Source organism: Oratosquilla oratoria, chromosome 30 (genome assembly GCF_046742065.1).
Source record: "Oratosquilla oratoria isolate Oo_2021 chromosome 30, ASM4674206v1, whole genome shotgun sequence".
NCBI lineage: Eukaryota > Metazoa > Arthropoda > Malacostraca > Stomatopoda > Squillidae > Oratosquilla > Oratosquilla oratoria.
This window is the reverse complement of record NC_134806.1, coordinates 39252830-39267129: the sequence shown is the minus strand read 5'-3', so window position 1 is coordinate 39267129 and position 14300 is coordinate 39252830. Positions and strand designations below refer to the sequence as shown.

General features: G+C 42.7%; 1 protein-coding gene across 1 annotated transcript in view; it reads right to left on the bottom strand.

Moving 5' to 3' along the window:
• Positions 1–7936, bottom strand: part of fidipidine (coiled-coil domain-containing protein 93) — a 72256-nt gene extending 64320 nt beyond the window's left edge. Inside the window, exons 1-2 of the mRNA XM_076212792.1 lie at positions 7731–7936; positions 6–119 (exon numbers count right to left, since the gene is read on the bottom strand). Coding sequence (XP_076068907.1) covers positions 6–119; positions 7731–7781 — 165 coding nt within the window. The 5' untranslated portion in view covers positions 7782–7936. The remainder of the gene's footprint in view (positions 1–5; positions 120–7730) is intronic.
• Between the last annotated feature and the right edge of the window lie 6364 nt (positions 7937–14300).

Genomic DNA, 14300 nt, shown 5'->3' with positions numbered 1-14300 from the left:
TGTACCTTGTCAAAGGGTGACAAGCCCTTAATACGAGCACGAAAATATCCAGCAGCCACCAACAATTCAATGATCTCAGTCAATTTTATACTCTGCTCCTCATCTTCCCTGATGTCCACCTGTAATGGAATAAGATTAATTTTGGATCCATTATAAAAACAAATACTAATATCTAACTCACCTGAGAAAGAAGGGATAACTTATTTCACTGTCCTATTCCAAAGGTTCATGAATATATACAGAAAATGTTTTTTGAGATCTTTTAACCACATGGTCTTTATCAATTTGTTCACAAGACTTTACAACACCCTTCCATCTTAACCTAAACAATCTGTTAGTCTTATGCATTTCCTTTAGCAGCAGCAGCTTGTGATGATGAAATAGGAGGTACAGCAAACATGTGATATAGTACATGGACTAATTTATGCAGAGTAAGAAACAGTACTTCACAAACATGGCTCCTTTCCTGTATAGTACAATTAGGTAAATACATGTAGAAAGCATATGCACATGCACTCATTATCTCCCTACTTTAGAAGAGAGAGAACTACATCATTGTTGTTGTTGTTGTTGTTGTTGTTGTCGTTCCCTAGACTGTCTAGCCAAGCAACCCTGTCTCTCTGAGGAACACTATGGCTGGAACAAGATTTTCCCATAAATCCCTTATAGAGTATAAGTTGTGTTGCTGGTATGTGTGATTGTGTACAATGCTGTCTTCCATAATATGTTGTATATTATGGGGTGAAGTGTTATATCCTGGACAGTTATTTATCATGTGGTCATCCATCAGACTCTGGTAACTTACGAGGGTTGGATGGTGGCCACACCACAACCTGGCCAGGTAGACTGTCCTCTTGGGAGAAAAGATTTCAGAGGGATGGATATCAGGGGGTCGGACATGTTGTAGTGTGTTGTCTTTCAGTCTGTTGATAGAGCAGTGAGCTAAAATTATGGATATGTTTCTGGAGGTGGGTGTCTGGTGATTGTTGAGGAAGAGAAGAGAGTATTTTTGTGTGATATAGGTATTTGGGTGTTGTTTTGATACTTCTTGTCATGTGTGGGTGTTCTGCCATGTAGTATTCACCTAGTTGTATCTATTCTAATTGTAGTATAACATAGTCACTTTTTCCTGTGGACCAAAGGTAGTACAATGAGCTCATATGTCTGGATTTTTGGTTAGTAACAGATCTGATCTTGTGGGTATGTCATCTCTTACCTGGGTCACTTCTTTTACCCACTGGGTCATTGTGTTCTACATTGTACTACTTAATAGGGTATTTCCCCAGGAATCTGCTTTGTGGTTTGATTCCCATTCCTCTTAGTTGACCTCACTGGTATTAAAATCCCCAATAAGGACCAAATTGTTACTTTGTTCAATACTTTTCATTTGGAAAAGTGCTGTGTTCAATAACATTTCTTGATATTCAGCTTCATTCCAAGCTCTTGTCTTGGGAGGGCACATATGCCACCATGAAGTCTCTTCTATTCTGCCCTTTAGCCCCTTCCATACAAGGAAGCAAGCATTGGCATCCTGACTCTATTAAATTTGTAGTTGTAGCTGAGTGACACAATTAGTCTGTGAACAAGCTTGACTGAGGTTTGTGGTTATCCTTATCCAGGGTGAAAGAGAATGAAAGCTGTAACTTTACATCTTACAACACACATATTGTGATGCATCATCATACATCAAGCACCTTGCATGCGAATATCTGACTTGTACTGAAAAGGTTAGTATTAATTTCTAGGTGGCGCATTCCAGCCTTGCCTTCACTCAGATTTCCTTTTTCCACTTTTATGTCACTTCTCACTACTTCTCACCCTGCCTTTGAGGATTTTCATTTCATGGTGTAGTCTGTAGATGTTGTATTTATGCAGCCTGTAATTATCTTTAAGGCTTTGTTCCATATAGTCTGTAATGTATTGTGGCTTGCATAATTCATAACTGAGCATATATATTGTCTGTATACTGTAGTAGTTTCTTTGCTTTGTCCAATTGTACCTTCAAGTGATTTAAGTGTGTTGAGTTTAGGAGTGCATTTTGTATTTATGTATATAATTTGGCAAGGAGTGAAAAGTACAATAAGATATGGATAAAAAGAGAAATGAGTATTGAGGAATTAGAAAAAGAGAAGACACTAAGAGATGAAGCAAAGGAAAAAAGCGCGAAGAGAATGGAGACCAAAAGCAAGGAATTCAATTGGAGAGTAATCGACATGAGACTGAGGAAATGGTACATCAGAATGGGCGAACCAAAGACAGATTAAAAAAAAATGGAGCAAGAAAATTGAAAGTGGCCTATACCAACATCTTATCTTGGCACCTCCTGGATGACAGGTCATCCTTACATCCTGTCCACTGCCCTGGGTCAGAAGCAGTGTTGCAAGACACAGTACATCCACAGCAAGACCGCTTTATAAATTCGGTGATCCCCCCTCTCTGTCCCCTAATGCAGAAAAGGAGAAGACGGAGAAATCCCTTCAGGCTGCATAAATTTTTTTCTCATATGTACTTCCTCACCCCCATCCCCCACCCACTCCCCCTCATGCATCACAGCATAATCCATACACAACCCTTCTCCATTCACCCCTATCTTCTGTCCTCTCCCATCCTTCCTCAACAGACATTCCTCTCTTTTGTAATGCCCCTTTCACCCCATCCATCCATCTCATCCTTGGACGCCCCCTCATATTCACTCCTTCCACCTCTGCCTTCCACACCTCTTTTTACTAATCTTTCTTCACTCATTCTTTCCATGTGTCCAAACCATCCTAATACTCTTTCATCAACCCTATCTCCCAGCTCCCTTTCCACCCCTATTCTCCTCCTCACCTCCTTATTTCTCACTTAATCTAGCCTAGTAACCCCTATCATACTTCTCAGACATTTCATCACAAACACATTCAAACTCCTCTCTTATGTTCCATATTTCTGCTCCGTACAGTGTTGTTGGCACAATCACTCCTTCATATAATCTCCTCTTAGCATCCATTCCCAAATGTCTATTTCTCATTACATTTTTTAATCTACCAAGGCATTTGCTTGCTTCTCTCAATCTACATTCTACCTCCACCCCCACTCCACCCTTTCCTACCACATTCGCACCCAAGTATCTAAAACTATCCACTTCCTCTAGTCTCTCACCCTTAATGCTCACTTCCAGCCTGCTGTCATTCTCTCCCCTTGCACATCTCATCACCTTACTTTTGCCCACATTTATCTTCAGCTTCCTTCTTTCATACACCTTCTCAAACTCTGTCACTAACTTCCTCAATCCCTCCTCTGATCCTGCTACAAGTGCAGTGTCATCAGCAAACAACAGCTGGCTCACCTTCCACTTTTCTCCATTTTCTTTAACCATCTCCAACCCCTGACCCACTACCCTTGCATTCACCTCTCTTGCACCACCCAATCCATGTATAGATTGAACAGCCAGGGTGACATAACATCCCTGATGAAGTCCCACCTTTACCTCAAACCATTCACTCTCTCCATTTCTAATCCTAACACATGCTCTACTACTCTCGTAAAAACTCTGACTGCTTTTAACAGCTTTCCTCCTATCCCATATATCTGCAGTACCTCCCACAGTGCCTTCCTGTCTACCCTGTCATAAGCCTTTTCCAGATCCATAAAAGCCCAAAAAACATCCTTACCTTTTCCTATAGCTTTCTCACATATCTGTCTTACCACAAAAATCTGATCAACACAACCCCTACTGTCCTAAAACCACACTGTTCCTCACCAATTACTCCCTCTGCTCCTCTCCTGATCCTCTCAATCAAGACCCTCCCATAAGCCTTCCCAACTACACTCAACAAGCTGATCCCTCTGAAACTACTACACTTACACTTGTCCCCCTTTCCTTTGTAAAGTGGAACAATACAGGCACTCCTCCAGTCCTCCGGCACTCTACCCTCTCTTAAACAAACATTAAATAGCCTCACCAGCCAGTCCACCATCACTGTACCTCCTTTCTTCAGACATTCTGCATGGCATCCATCCAGACCAGGTGCCTTACCTGCTCTCATCATTTTAACAGCTGCTTACACTTCATCTTTCCCTATTTCTCCTCCATTTTCCTCACTCATCACTCTCATTTTCTTAGCGCTTCCCACTGCAACTACCTTTCCCTCCCTATCCTCCTTCACATTTACCAATTCCCAAAAATACTCTGCCCACCTTCCTCTCACTGCCTTCTCTTCCATTATCATCTCTCCATCTGCACCTTTTACCTTTTCTTCTCTACTTGATTCGCCTCCTCTTCCTCTTTTAATTTCTTTCCAAAACATCTTTTTATTACTTTCAAAAATTTCTGTCATGCTCTTACCCCATTTCACATCTGCTCTCCTCTTTGCTTCCTTTATCTTATAAGGAAATTAAAGTTAAGAAAGTTAAGGAAAGTAAAAACTGAAAAGGATTGCGAATCACTGCAGGAAGACCTAAATAAGGTATGGATCTGGAGTCAAAAATGGGAAGTGGACTTCAATATTAACAAGTGTAGCATAATGGAGTTTGGAAAAAGCCAAATTAGAATATCAGGACAATATAAAATTGGAACCAAGGCGGTTAAGAAGAAGAGATCCGAAAAAGATTTGGGTGTAATTATCTCAAACAACTTGTCCTATGATAAACAGATAAACAAAATTGTCGGGGAATCCTACAATTTGCTAAGATCAATAAAAGTGGCATTTACATATTTGGACGAAGAAATTATTAAAAAAACATTGGTCACCCAGTACCAAAAAGAATATAAAGAAAATAGAAAGAATCCAGAGAGCAGCCACAAAAATGGCACCCGCACTTGCAAACTTGTCATATGAGGAGAGATTGGCTAAACTGGAATTACCGACTCTGGAGCAAAGAAGAGAGAGAGGTGACCTACTGACCATCTACAGAATCATGAAGGGCACAGAAATACTCAATAGAGAGGACTTGTTACACTGGGACAAGAGAAGCACAAGAGGACATGGAAAGAAAATAAAAAAACATAGCTACAGAAGAGATATAAAGAAAAACACTTTTCCACATAGGGTGGTGGATACTTGGAGCAAACTGGACAATGGAACAGTGTGCGCAAAAACCATTCATGAGTTTAAGAGAAACTAGACACTGCGAGATACAAAGGCGGGACACCACGAGCGTAGCTCCCCTTCCTGCAAAATACAACTAGGTAAATAAAAAAAAATAATAAAAAAAATCACAGAAAGTATGTGGACACTTACAATTTTGATAAATTTTTAGAAGTGCAATAGAAAATTAAATATTCATTTTGTAAATTATAATACATCAATATGATATACATTTCTTGGTATTATTTTAGTTGTGCAAACCTACACAATATAACATTAGAAAATTAAATATTAATTTTGTAAATTATAATACATGAACATATTATGTCATTTTCTTGGCAGAAATAAAAAACAAAAAAATTGCTACAAGCACATTTACTAATGAACAAAGCTGCTAGGATATGCTCTGGATGCCATACCAGTCCAGTCATTATCAGAAGCTTTCACACTGTCGACCGGGTATTCTCCAACTCCAGGTGACGTTAGTCAGCACTGTTACAAATACAATGGGGCTTCCTTGCACTTTATGAGAGAACACAGGGTTCTGCTGTCATCTGTTAATTGCCCAAGGTACAATAATAATCAGGCCATCAACATCCATGATGACCACAACGCCCAGGATCTTTAGAATTTGTGGTACTGAATTACTATAGGTTAGATTACATAGGTTAGTAAGGTTAGGTAAGTTAGGTTAGGTTACAATACACTAATTTATCATCCTTTCATTTCTTCAACCTCGGCATCCATCAAAACAAACATGGCATATCATTCAGCTGCCATGATTTTGTTTGTTAATGAATACGTTTTAGTAACTTGTTTTGTTATTGATTCTTGCCACGAAAATTGCATATTATGTTGATCTATTATAATTTACAAAATTAATAATTAATTTTCTATTGCTATATTGCGTAGGCATGCACAACTAAAAATTCACCCATTTTTCTTGGCAGAAACCAATAACAGAAAAAGTTGCTAAAAGCAATACACTAACAAACAGAGTCACGACAACTGCTTTAGATACTATCTTTGTTTTGATAGATGTGGATGTCGAAAAAATTAAACTATGATAAATTCGTCTAACCTGTATTTAGTAACGTGGTACCTATAATTCTAAAGTTCATCAGGGTCTTCGTCATCATTAGGGATGCTGACAGCCTGTTTTAGCATTCAATCAGACTGCAGGGCATAGAAGAATTTCAAGGCTTGAAGAAAAACATGATGCTCAGCTCTATAGCACTGTCTTAAGAATATGGAGTGTGGTGACGTCACTTGGTGTAGAAGAACACCTGGTAGGTACACATCAATGCTATTGTCAAACTGACATTGACAAGACTGGACAGACAACATGAGCATCTTGAACCTATCATCACAGTTCCATTTGGTAGTGCATTAATTTTAGCATGGTTTATTTGCCATTGATTTCTCCCAAGAAAAATGTATATTATATTAATATAATTTTAAAAATATTTTATTTCCCTGTGCAATACTGTGCAGGTGTGCATTTCTTAAAAAAAGAAATAATAAAAAATAATAAAAATTGGTCATGTAAATGTGCTTTCATTAGGGTATGGGGAGGATGCATGAACTTAGAAGCTATCCATGAGGGTCTCACTAATTGCCGAACAAACCGAACAAACCGAGAAAAGCCGAACAAAACAACAAAACCCAAACAAGGACGGGTTTTTTCTCAAATGCACACTTCTATATATGTATGGTTGCATTATTTGAACTATTTTCTTTAAGATGTGTGATTTCCATGTAATATGATCAAAGAGAACTTAAGTTTTTGTCCTCTGCAATTTTACCGACCCCGGGTACGACTCGTCCAGCCCGCCGTCTATGATTACTGGTGGTATGGATCAAACTACACTCTTTTAAGTTTCTTACTGTTGTGTTATTAGTGTAATAGACTGCATATAGTTGAACACATTTTAAAGAAAAGAGTTTAAATAATTCAACTATATACAGTCTATTACACTAATAACACAACAGTAAGAAACTTAAAAGAGTGTAGTTTGATCCATACCACCAGTAATCATAGATGGCGGGCTGGACGAGTCGTAGCTGGGGTCGGCAAAATTGCAGAGGATAAAAACTTAAGTTCTCTTTTATCATATTACATGGAAATCACACATTTTAAAGAAAATAGTTCAAATAATGCAACCATATATATATATATAGAAGCGTGCATTTGAGCAAAACCCGTCCTTGTTTGGGTTTTGTTCGGCTTTTCTCGGTTTGTTCGGCAATTAGTGAGACCGATCCATGATCATATGATGATGATGCCAAGCATGAAAAAGGCTAGCTTTGGCCTTTGCCACTGGTGATAGATCTCTAGATACTGTACTACATTATCTAGAGTATCTAGTAGTACAGTATCTACAGAACTCCATTATCTAGAGATACTGTACTACATTATCTAGACTAGAGATACTGTACTACATTAGCTAGACTAGAGATACTGGACTACAGTATCTAGAGAAAAAAATAACATCATCTACACTAGTCTGTAGTGCAGATGTTATTTTTTTAAGCTGGGGTCTGTCAGTGACAATACTTTCGTCTTTGATTTACCATTAAGTATATTCTAGTGACTAGTATGACAACTTGACATGTTCATCTAATCGTCTTGATATAACTTTATAAGCATACCAAACTTACCTGTCCTTCCCTTGCACTGTTGGATCTTGGTTTAAAATCGTCAGTAATCATCGTTATTGGCCAATTTCTTAATGTTCACTGTTTTTACTCAAAAATACTATGTGTAACACTAGTCAAACATATGCACACCCTGTAATCTGTCATGACCCGCCCCCTACCAACTAACAATCGCTACGATAAGTTTGTTTACTTGTCCCAATGAGAGTGGGTGGGGGATGGGGGGTGAGGAAGTATGTATGAGAAAAAAAAAATTGACGCAGCCCGAAGGGATTTCTCCCCGTCTTCTCCTTTTTTGCATGAGGGGATGGAGAGGGGGGGTCGCCGAATTTATGAAGTGGCCTTGCTGTGGATGTGTTGTGTCTTGCGACACTGCTTCTGACCCAGGGCAGTGGACAAGATGCAGGGATGACCCGTCATCCAGGAGGTGCCAAGATAAGAGGGAGGGAGGAGGGTGGAGGGGAGTGGAATATATAGGAAATGGAATGGGTGGGAGTGGTTTATATGCCTTTTTCTTTTTGGCTACCCCCCCATGTAGGGGGAAAAAGCATTTGGTATATCTATGTATGTATGTACTTGTCCCAATGACTGGAAGGAAAAAATATAATGTAGTGAAACAATTTATTGTGAGCACAGACACCTTAGATTGCCGTAACTGTTTGCAATAGATTGTGATAGTTGTGTGAATCCTTGGATTACACATTAGTACTATTGAAATTATCGAAGAAGGAAAAAGTAGGGTAGTAGGATTTTTACTGTTATCATGTTTGCAATAATCAAATAGGAGGAAAAAGAGAGAAAAAGTAGAGGTAGAAGAAAAAAGAATAGAAAAGGAGGATAATTAACAAGAAGAGAATGAAAACGAAGACTAATAATTCACAGATGGTGATGAAGAGGACGAAGTAAAATATGAAGAGGAGAAAAAGAAAATCAAGAAATTGAAGGTAAATAAGAGGGAATGGAAGAAAAATATATAAAGATGTGTGGTGACGTGCCGCTGGTCGTCACACAACTTGACTTGGTAATTTGGGAATATGATTCCACGGGCTTTTATGGTGAGCCCGTTTGGTAGGGTGATTCAGTGTATGATTGAGTATGGGTTTGGCCACACCCACTCATACATTCACTAGATGTGTAGGCCTATACATATGTGGGATATGTATGCACATCCCGGTGAAATCACCCTTTGCTAACATCAACAGTGAATTAAATCAACATATGAGAAAAATTAAAGGGGGGGTTGACATTCCACCAGCCGACCCAATTCATATTCGCTGAGGTGGCTGCATAGGCGGCGCACAAGACCCTCAGATGTTGTTGGGGGCCCTCTCCTCAGAAAAGCAGTTGCCGGGCAATGCTGGAGGTACTGCTCGAGGGTGGCTTCTGGGTGGCTATAGTGATGGCATCTTCTTTCTTCGGGTCTTGGATTTCTCTTTATTTGCCAGAAACAACTGTACTCCAGCCGCAGACGGAAGAGCAGAGTTTCCACTTTTCTAGGTGTGGAGCGAGGGCTCGTAGTCGGTGACTGCCCTATACCACCTCGCCCTCTCTGATAACTCTGCCTCCAGTCTGTGCTGGAGGAACCGCTGTGCCTGATTAAGACCCCTTGTGCGTATGCACAACTGATTTCTGCTGAGAGGGACGACAACATCGACTTCGGGTCTTTGGCGCGCCGCTTCTGCTGCCGCATCGGCTAGCTCATTGCCTGGGACGCCCATATTGGCAGTGTTGGCACCCAGTTGAGCGTAATACTCCTGCCTTGCTGGTGTAGCTTCAACAGGAGTGCTAGGATGGAGGTCAGTAGGGGTACATTTTCGCTGGGCTGTGTCGTATCTAAGCTGCCTAGCAGAGACTGAGTCCGTGTGGACCACCACAGGACCAGTTCGAGATATTAGAACATGCCCTAACGATCCTTGGACCGCTATGGTCTCAGCTTGGAAAATGAACGCATGATCAGATACTCTCCTGCCAAAGGTCAAACCATCCGTTACGAAGGCAGCTCCCGCACTATGAGGCCTGTTGGCTTCTCTCACCTCAGGGACCAACTGTTCTTATGTTCCCCGGTGGACTGTCCAGACTTTGGGTTGGCTCTGCTGGCAGCCACTTGAAGGGCTGCAGAAAAGTCAGCTTCTAACGTTTCCACGTCCTGTGGTGGAACGTATGAAGCTGCCCATTCTTCAACAGATCTCCCAAAGGTCGGCCAGTTTGCCAGAGCAGTCTTCCATCTGGGAACAGGCAACGCAGCCGGTATGGGTGGTGCATCCCGTATGTGCACAGAGACACCGAAGTGATCACTGGTGACACTAGGATGCACATCCCAGGTTACCCGAGGGAGTAGAGTTGCCGTCGCCAATGTCAGATCAAGTCGTCCACCTTGCACGTGCGTCGGATTACCACCATTCAACAACGCAATGTCAGGGCATTCATCTAGTACGTAACTTAAGTGGCGCCCAGCGACATTGGGCCCATGGGGCGACATCAAAATATCATGATGGGCGTTGAAGTCCCCTTCTATGATGAGGAGCCTGTCCGCAGCAAGAGCACACACTTCTCCAAGGTCCAGCACCGCACTATGGCCCCTGTATATATTGTAGATGGTGTACGTTTCGTGGGCCCGATGGAGTCGAGCCGCAAGAACTTCTACACCATCCCCACATGATACAGGGTCCAAGATTTCGCTACAGGGGATGGATAATTTGACGAGGATCATGCACCCCCTAGTAGTGGGTATGTGAGGGAGGAAGAAGACGCGATATCCCGGAAATCGCACAAGCGCAAGGAGATACGAGTTTTTACTGCGTAACCCATTTATGTTCCACTGTAGCAACCTTAAATGACTATTGAACAGGGTGACTTTCTTCCCTGTCGAGTTCCATTACGTCCTCATCTTGTCCTCCCCGGTCAGAAGACAAGATGGGTTGCGACTCTTGAACAATGGAGACATTTTTCTCCTCATCAGAGGAGGAATCTTCAAGCCGTCGGGCACATTGACGGTGTTGGGGCTTGGCAGAAGGCATTTTCTTTGTCTTCGATAGTGTGGGTGTCGTTTTACCAATAGTGAAAGTGGGTGTGGGGGGCTTGGGGGAAGTGGAAGGGGAGGAAGAGGAGACAGAGGCAGGGGAGGAGGAGAAGGAGGAAGGAGCCCTCTCCTTTCGCCTGGACTTCGTGGTGGCGTTTCTCTTTTTCAGGAGATTGAACACATTCGTGACAGCCTTATCCACCATGTCTAATGTCTTCTCTGGATCACTTTTCCTTACAGTACTGGTGATTCAAACGACGACACCAGACACAATCAGTTTGATGTCATCTTCCCGCAGGGGGATGACATCAGACGGATATTGAGGGGTGGGGGGGGGCTGTCGTTCCTCTGCTCGTGGGGTCGGTGCTGGGGGCGTGGGCGGGGGCTTGGGGACTTTTTGGGGAGCTGGCTGTGTAGGAGTAGGGGTTTGTTTAGGAACTGTGTTTTGAAGTGTAGGAAAGTGCTCCTGATTGTTCAAATCATGAGCCCTAAGTGCAGGTGGCTTTGTTTCAGTAGGAGAGTGCTTCCTGCTGCCCCATACATATGTACCTGGGAGGGGGGGGGGGGCAGGTATGAAGTCCTGTTGCTTCTCTGTCCCCTTCCGACAGACAATGGCCTGAGCATTACGAAGAGAGCAGATGGCATTCCAGGCGTGGTGCTTCTTGCCACAATTGGGGTATTTGGCAACAGTCTCAGTGCCAGCCTTGAAATTGTTCAAGCAAGTCTCGGTGGGATGAGACATGCTAAAAATGCCACATTTGTGTTGTTTGGCTGTGCACCGCGCCTGGTGATGACCATAGCGTTGACACTTAAAACAACGGAGAGGATCAGGGATGTATGTTCGTATATCATACTTGCCATATATCCCCAGGTCAATCTTATCAAAAGGTTCACCTTTGATGGTGACCAAGACTTGGCGCGTGGGCGTCTTATCCCAGCGGCGCATTCTCGTGGCCCCAACTACCTGACACTGGTCTTCTATAGCTTCAGTCATGTATCTTGTCCTCGGGATTCAGGCGCTGTAGGGTCAGAGGCTTGCCATCCAACAATGTTATCGCCTCCTGCTCCTTGACGAGTTGGTAGCTGCTGGGCATCAGGAGCAAGTTGCCATCGCTGGGGGGTCGGAGGGACACAAGCTTGCCGCGGAGGGGGCCTTTCTCCAAAGCTCTCATAACCTCAAACGCTGTGTCGTAGCCCCCAGAGGGTACGACATTGAATGTTGGGAGCTTGCCACCCTTACTACCCAGACTGATGACGTCACCAATGCGAGCTAAGGCGTATGCACTCGCCAAGGCACACAGCTCGCTCACGCACCCCACAGCCAAAGGGAAGGATAGACAATGCGATGGGACCATTCTGTGAGCCCGCCGCGGGGTTTAATAAGACGGCCTCTTGGTCAGGACCCAACCAAGATAATCTTATCCATCTTCTCCTCCCGCGAGGAACAGATTAGTTGATTATACCGCAAAAGAGACGACGATTCACTCCGGATGAGGAGGGAACCCTCCCTGAAATGGAATCCAGTCCACTAACACAACAAAGTGAACTGGACATCACCACCACCACCAATGAGAACAGCTGCCCTCGTCCGACCTCTCAGCCAGCCACCACGCTGCCTTCGCCTCCCTCTCAGAGGACACGGGGGCGAAAGAGGGAGGTAACCACGAGCGTATGACATACACAGCCGTCACCAAGGAGGCCAAAGGAGGTGAATGGCAGATGGTCACTAACTGCCGTCATCGAGCCAAGCAACCGCCTACAATACCGGCACCTTCTAAATTTCCGGTCATCATCCGCCCTGAGGACGGGCCCACAGATTTCATCATGATAGGCTCCTGGAGACAGGCCCAACTAATCAAAAACACAGTAGGGCCTGTTGAACGGATACGACAGACCACTAACGGGGAGTAATTGAGTTGCTGCACCTCGGAGAAACAGCAGGGAAACCTACTGCGCTCTTCAACGTTGACGATGGACTCCAAGCAGAAGATCAAGATATCGACCCGCATCCCCAAGACAACAGTAGTTGGGGTAATCAAGGGAGTCCCCATGGACAGCGATGCAGAGTACCTTCTTGAAGCTGACCTGGAAGAGCAGGATCTCCCCCATCGATTCTCTTCAACGTCTAAAAACCGGAGACGGGATCTGTGCGAGTCGCCTTCCTAGCGGCTGATCTTCCCACCATCTCTAAAGCTAGGGTAAACCCAGCAGTAGGTGATGCCCTACGTTGCCCCTATAAAGCGGTGTACAAGCTGCCAGTTGCTCGACCACCCAAAAAAGGGGTGCCGACGCAAGTCTCCCAGGTGTGCCCGCTGCGGAAAAGGATGTCACACAAGATCGCCAGGACAAACAACTCATCTGCATAACTGCTGTGGCAATCACTCTGCAGCCAACCCTGATTGTCCAGAAATATCCATCAGGAAAATAGCGCATGAGGTTAAAAACCAGCGCTACTCTACCTGTGGAATACCAAATGATCACTTAGATCAATTAGATATTCGAGAAGATTTTAGAGCTTTAGAGATGGTGGGAAGTTCAGCCGCTAGAAAAGCGACTCGCACAGATACCGTCTCTACACCGTCTCTGGTTTTTAGACGTTGAAGAGAATCGATGATACCATCATGTGGCACAAGTGCAATAGAAGATAAAATGCTGGGACATGGAAATTATTTTCTTCCCTTAGCTTGTCTGTACTTTGATGTGTCAATCATGCCAAAGTAGCTATTATCGTGATGGTTTTTGGCTCTCGCCAGACGATCTCAGCACAGGAAATTGCCTTAAGTTTTCTTCCGCATCTCAGCAATGCATCTAACTTTGATCGACAACTTCTATACATAACATGAGGGGCCCATGTTTTTTCTTGGTCACCCATATTCATTCCAGAGTACAGTCAATAAGCAATCCAGCACTTCGCACCTTTATCAATTTTATGTGATACATGCTTAGGTCCAACATAGAAACCACACACATAACAAAATGAATATGGTTAATTCCTGCATCCTCTTGTAGCCATGGTCAAGAACGTCAACATGTATAGTACAATTCTGAAAAAAAAAAAATTGTAAGCGACAATTGTGTTTTCCATATCCTATACATTAACATTTCTTCATATTAGTATAATTTTCTATATCACTAAAACGGTCGATGACAAAAGAAAATCAAGTATTTATTTTGAACCAGCGCAAAATTTTGCACCAGAATCACAAAAAAAAATTAAGAAACAAATCTTTTGTAAAAAATTATTACTCAGTGTAATCAACTACCCTACGTCCTAATCAATATATTCAATATATTGATTAGGAATATATTGATTGTGAGAGTGCAATTTTCAATTACCGGTACAATATAATATTGTACCGGTAATTGAAAATTGCACTCTCACAAAATTTGTAAACTAGTTACTATGGACACAAAACTTGTATAGACAATCGCAGAATTTTTTTTTAATATAAAAGTTGTATATATAATAGATAGATCCGACAGATATACCTTACACCTATCATTAAACCACACCTACTGTGAACGTTTTCCTAAAAAAGTAAATATTACTAACC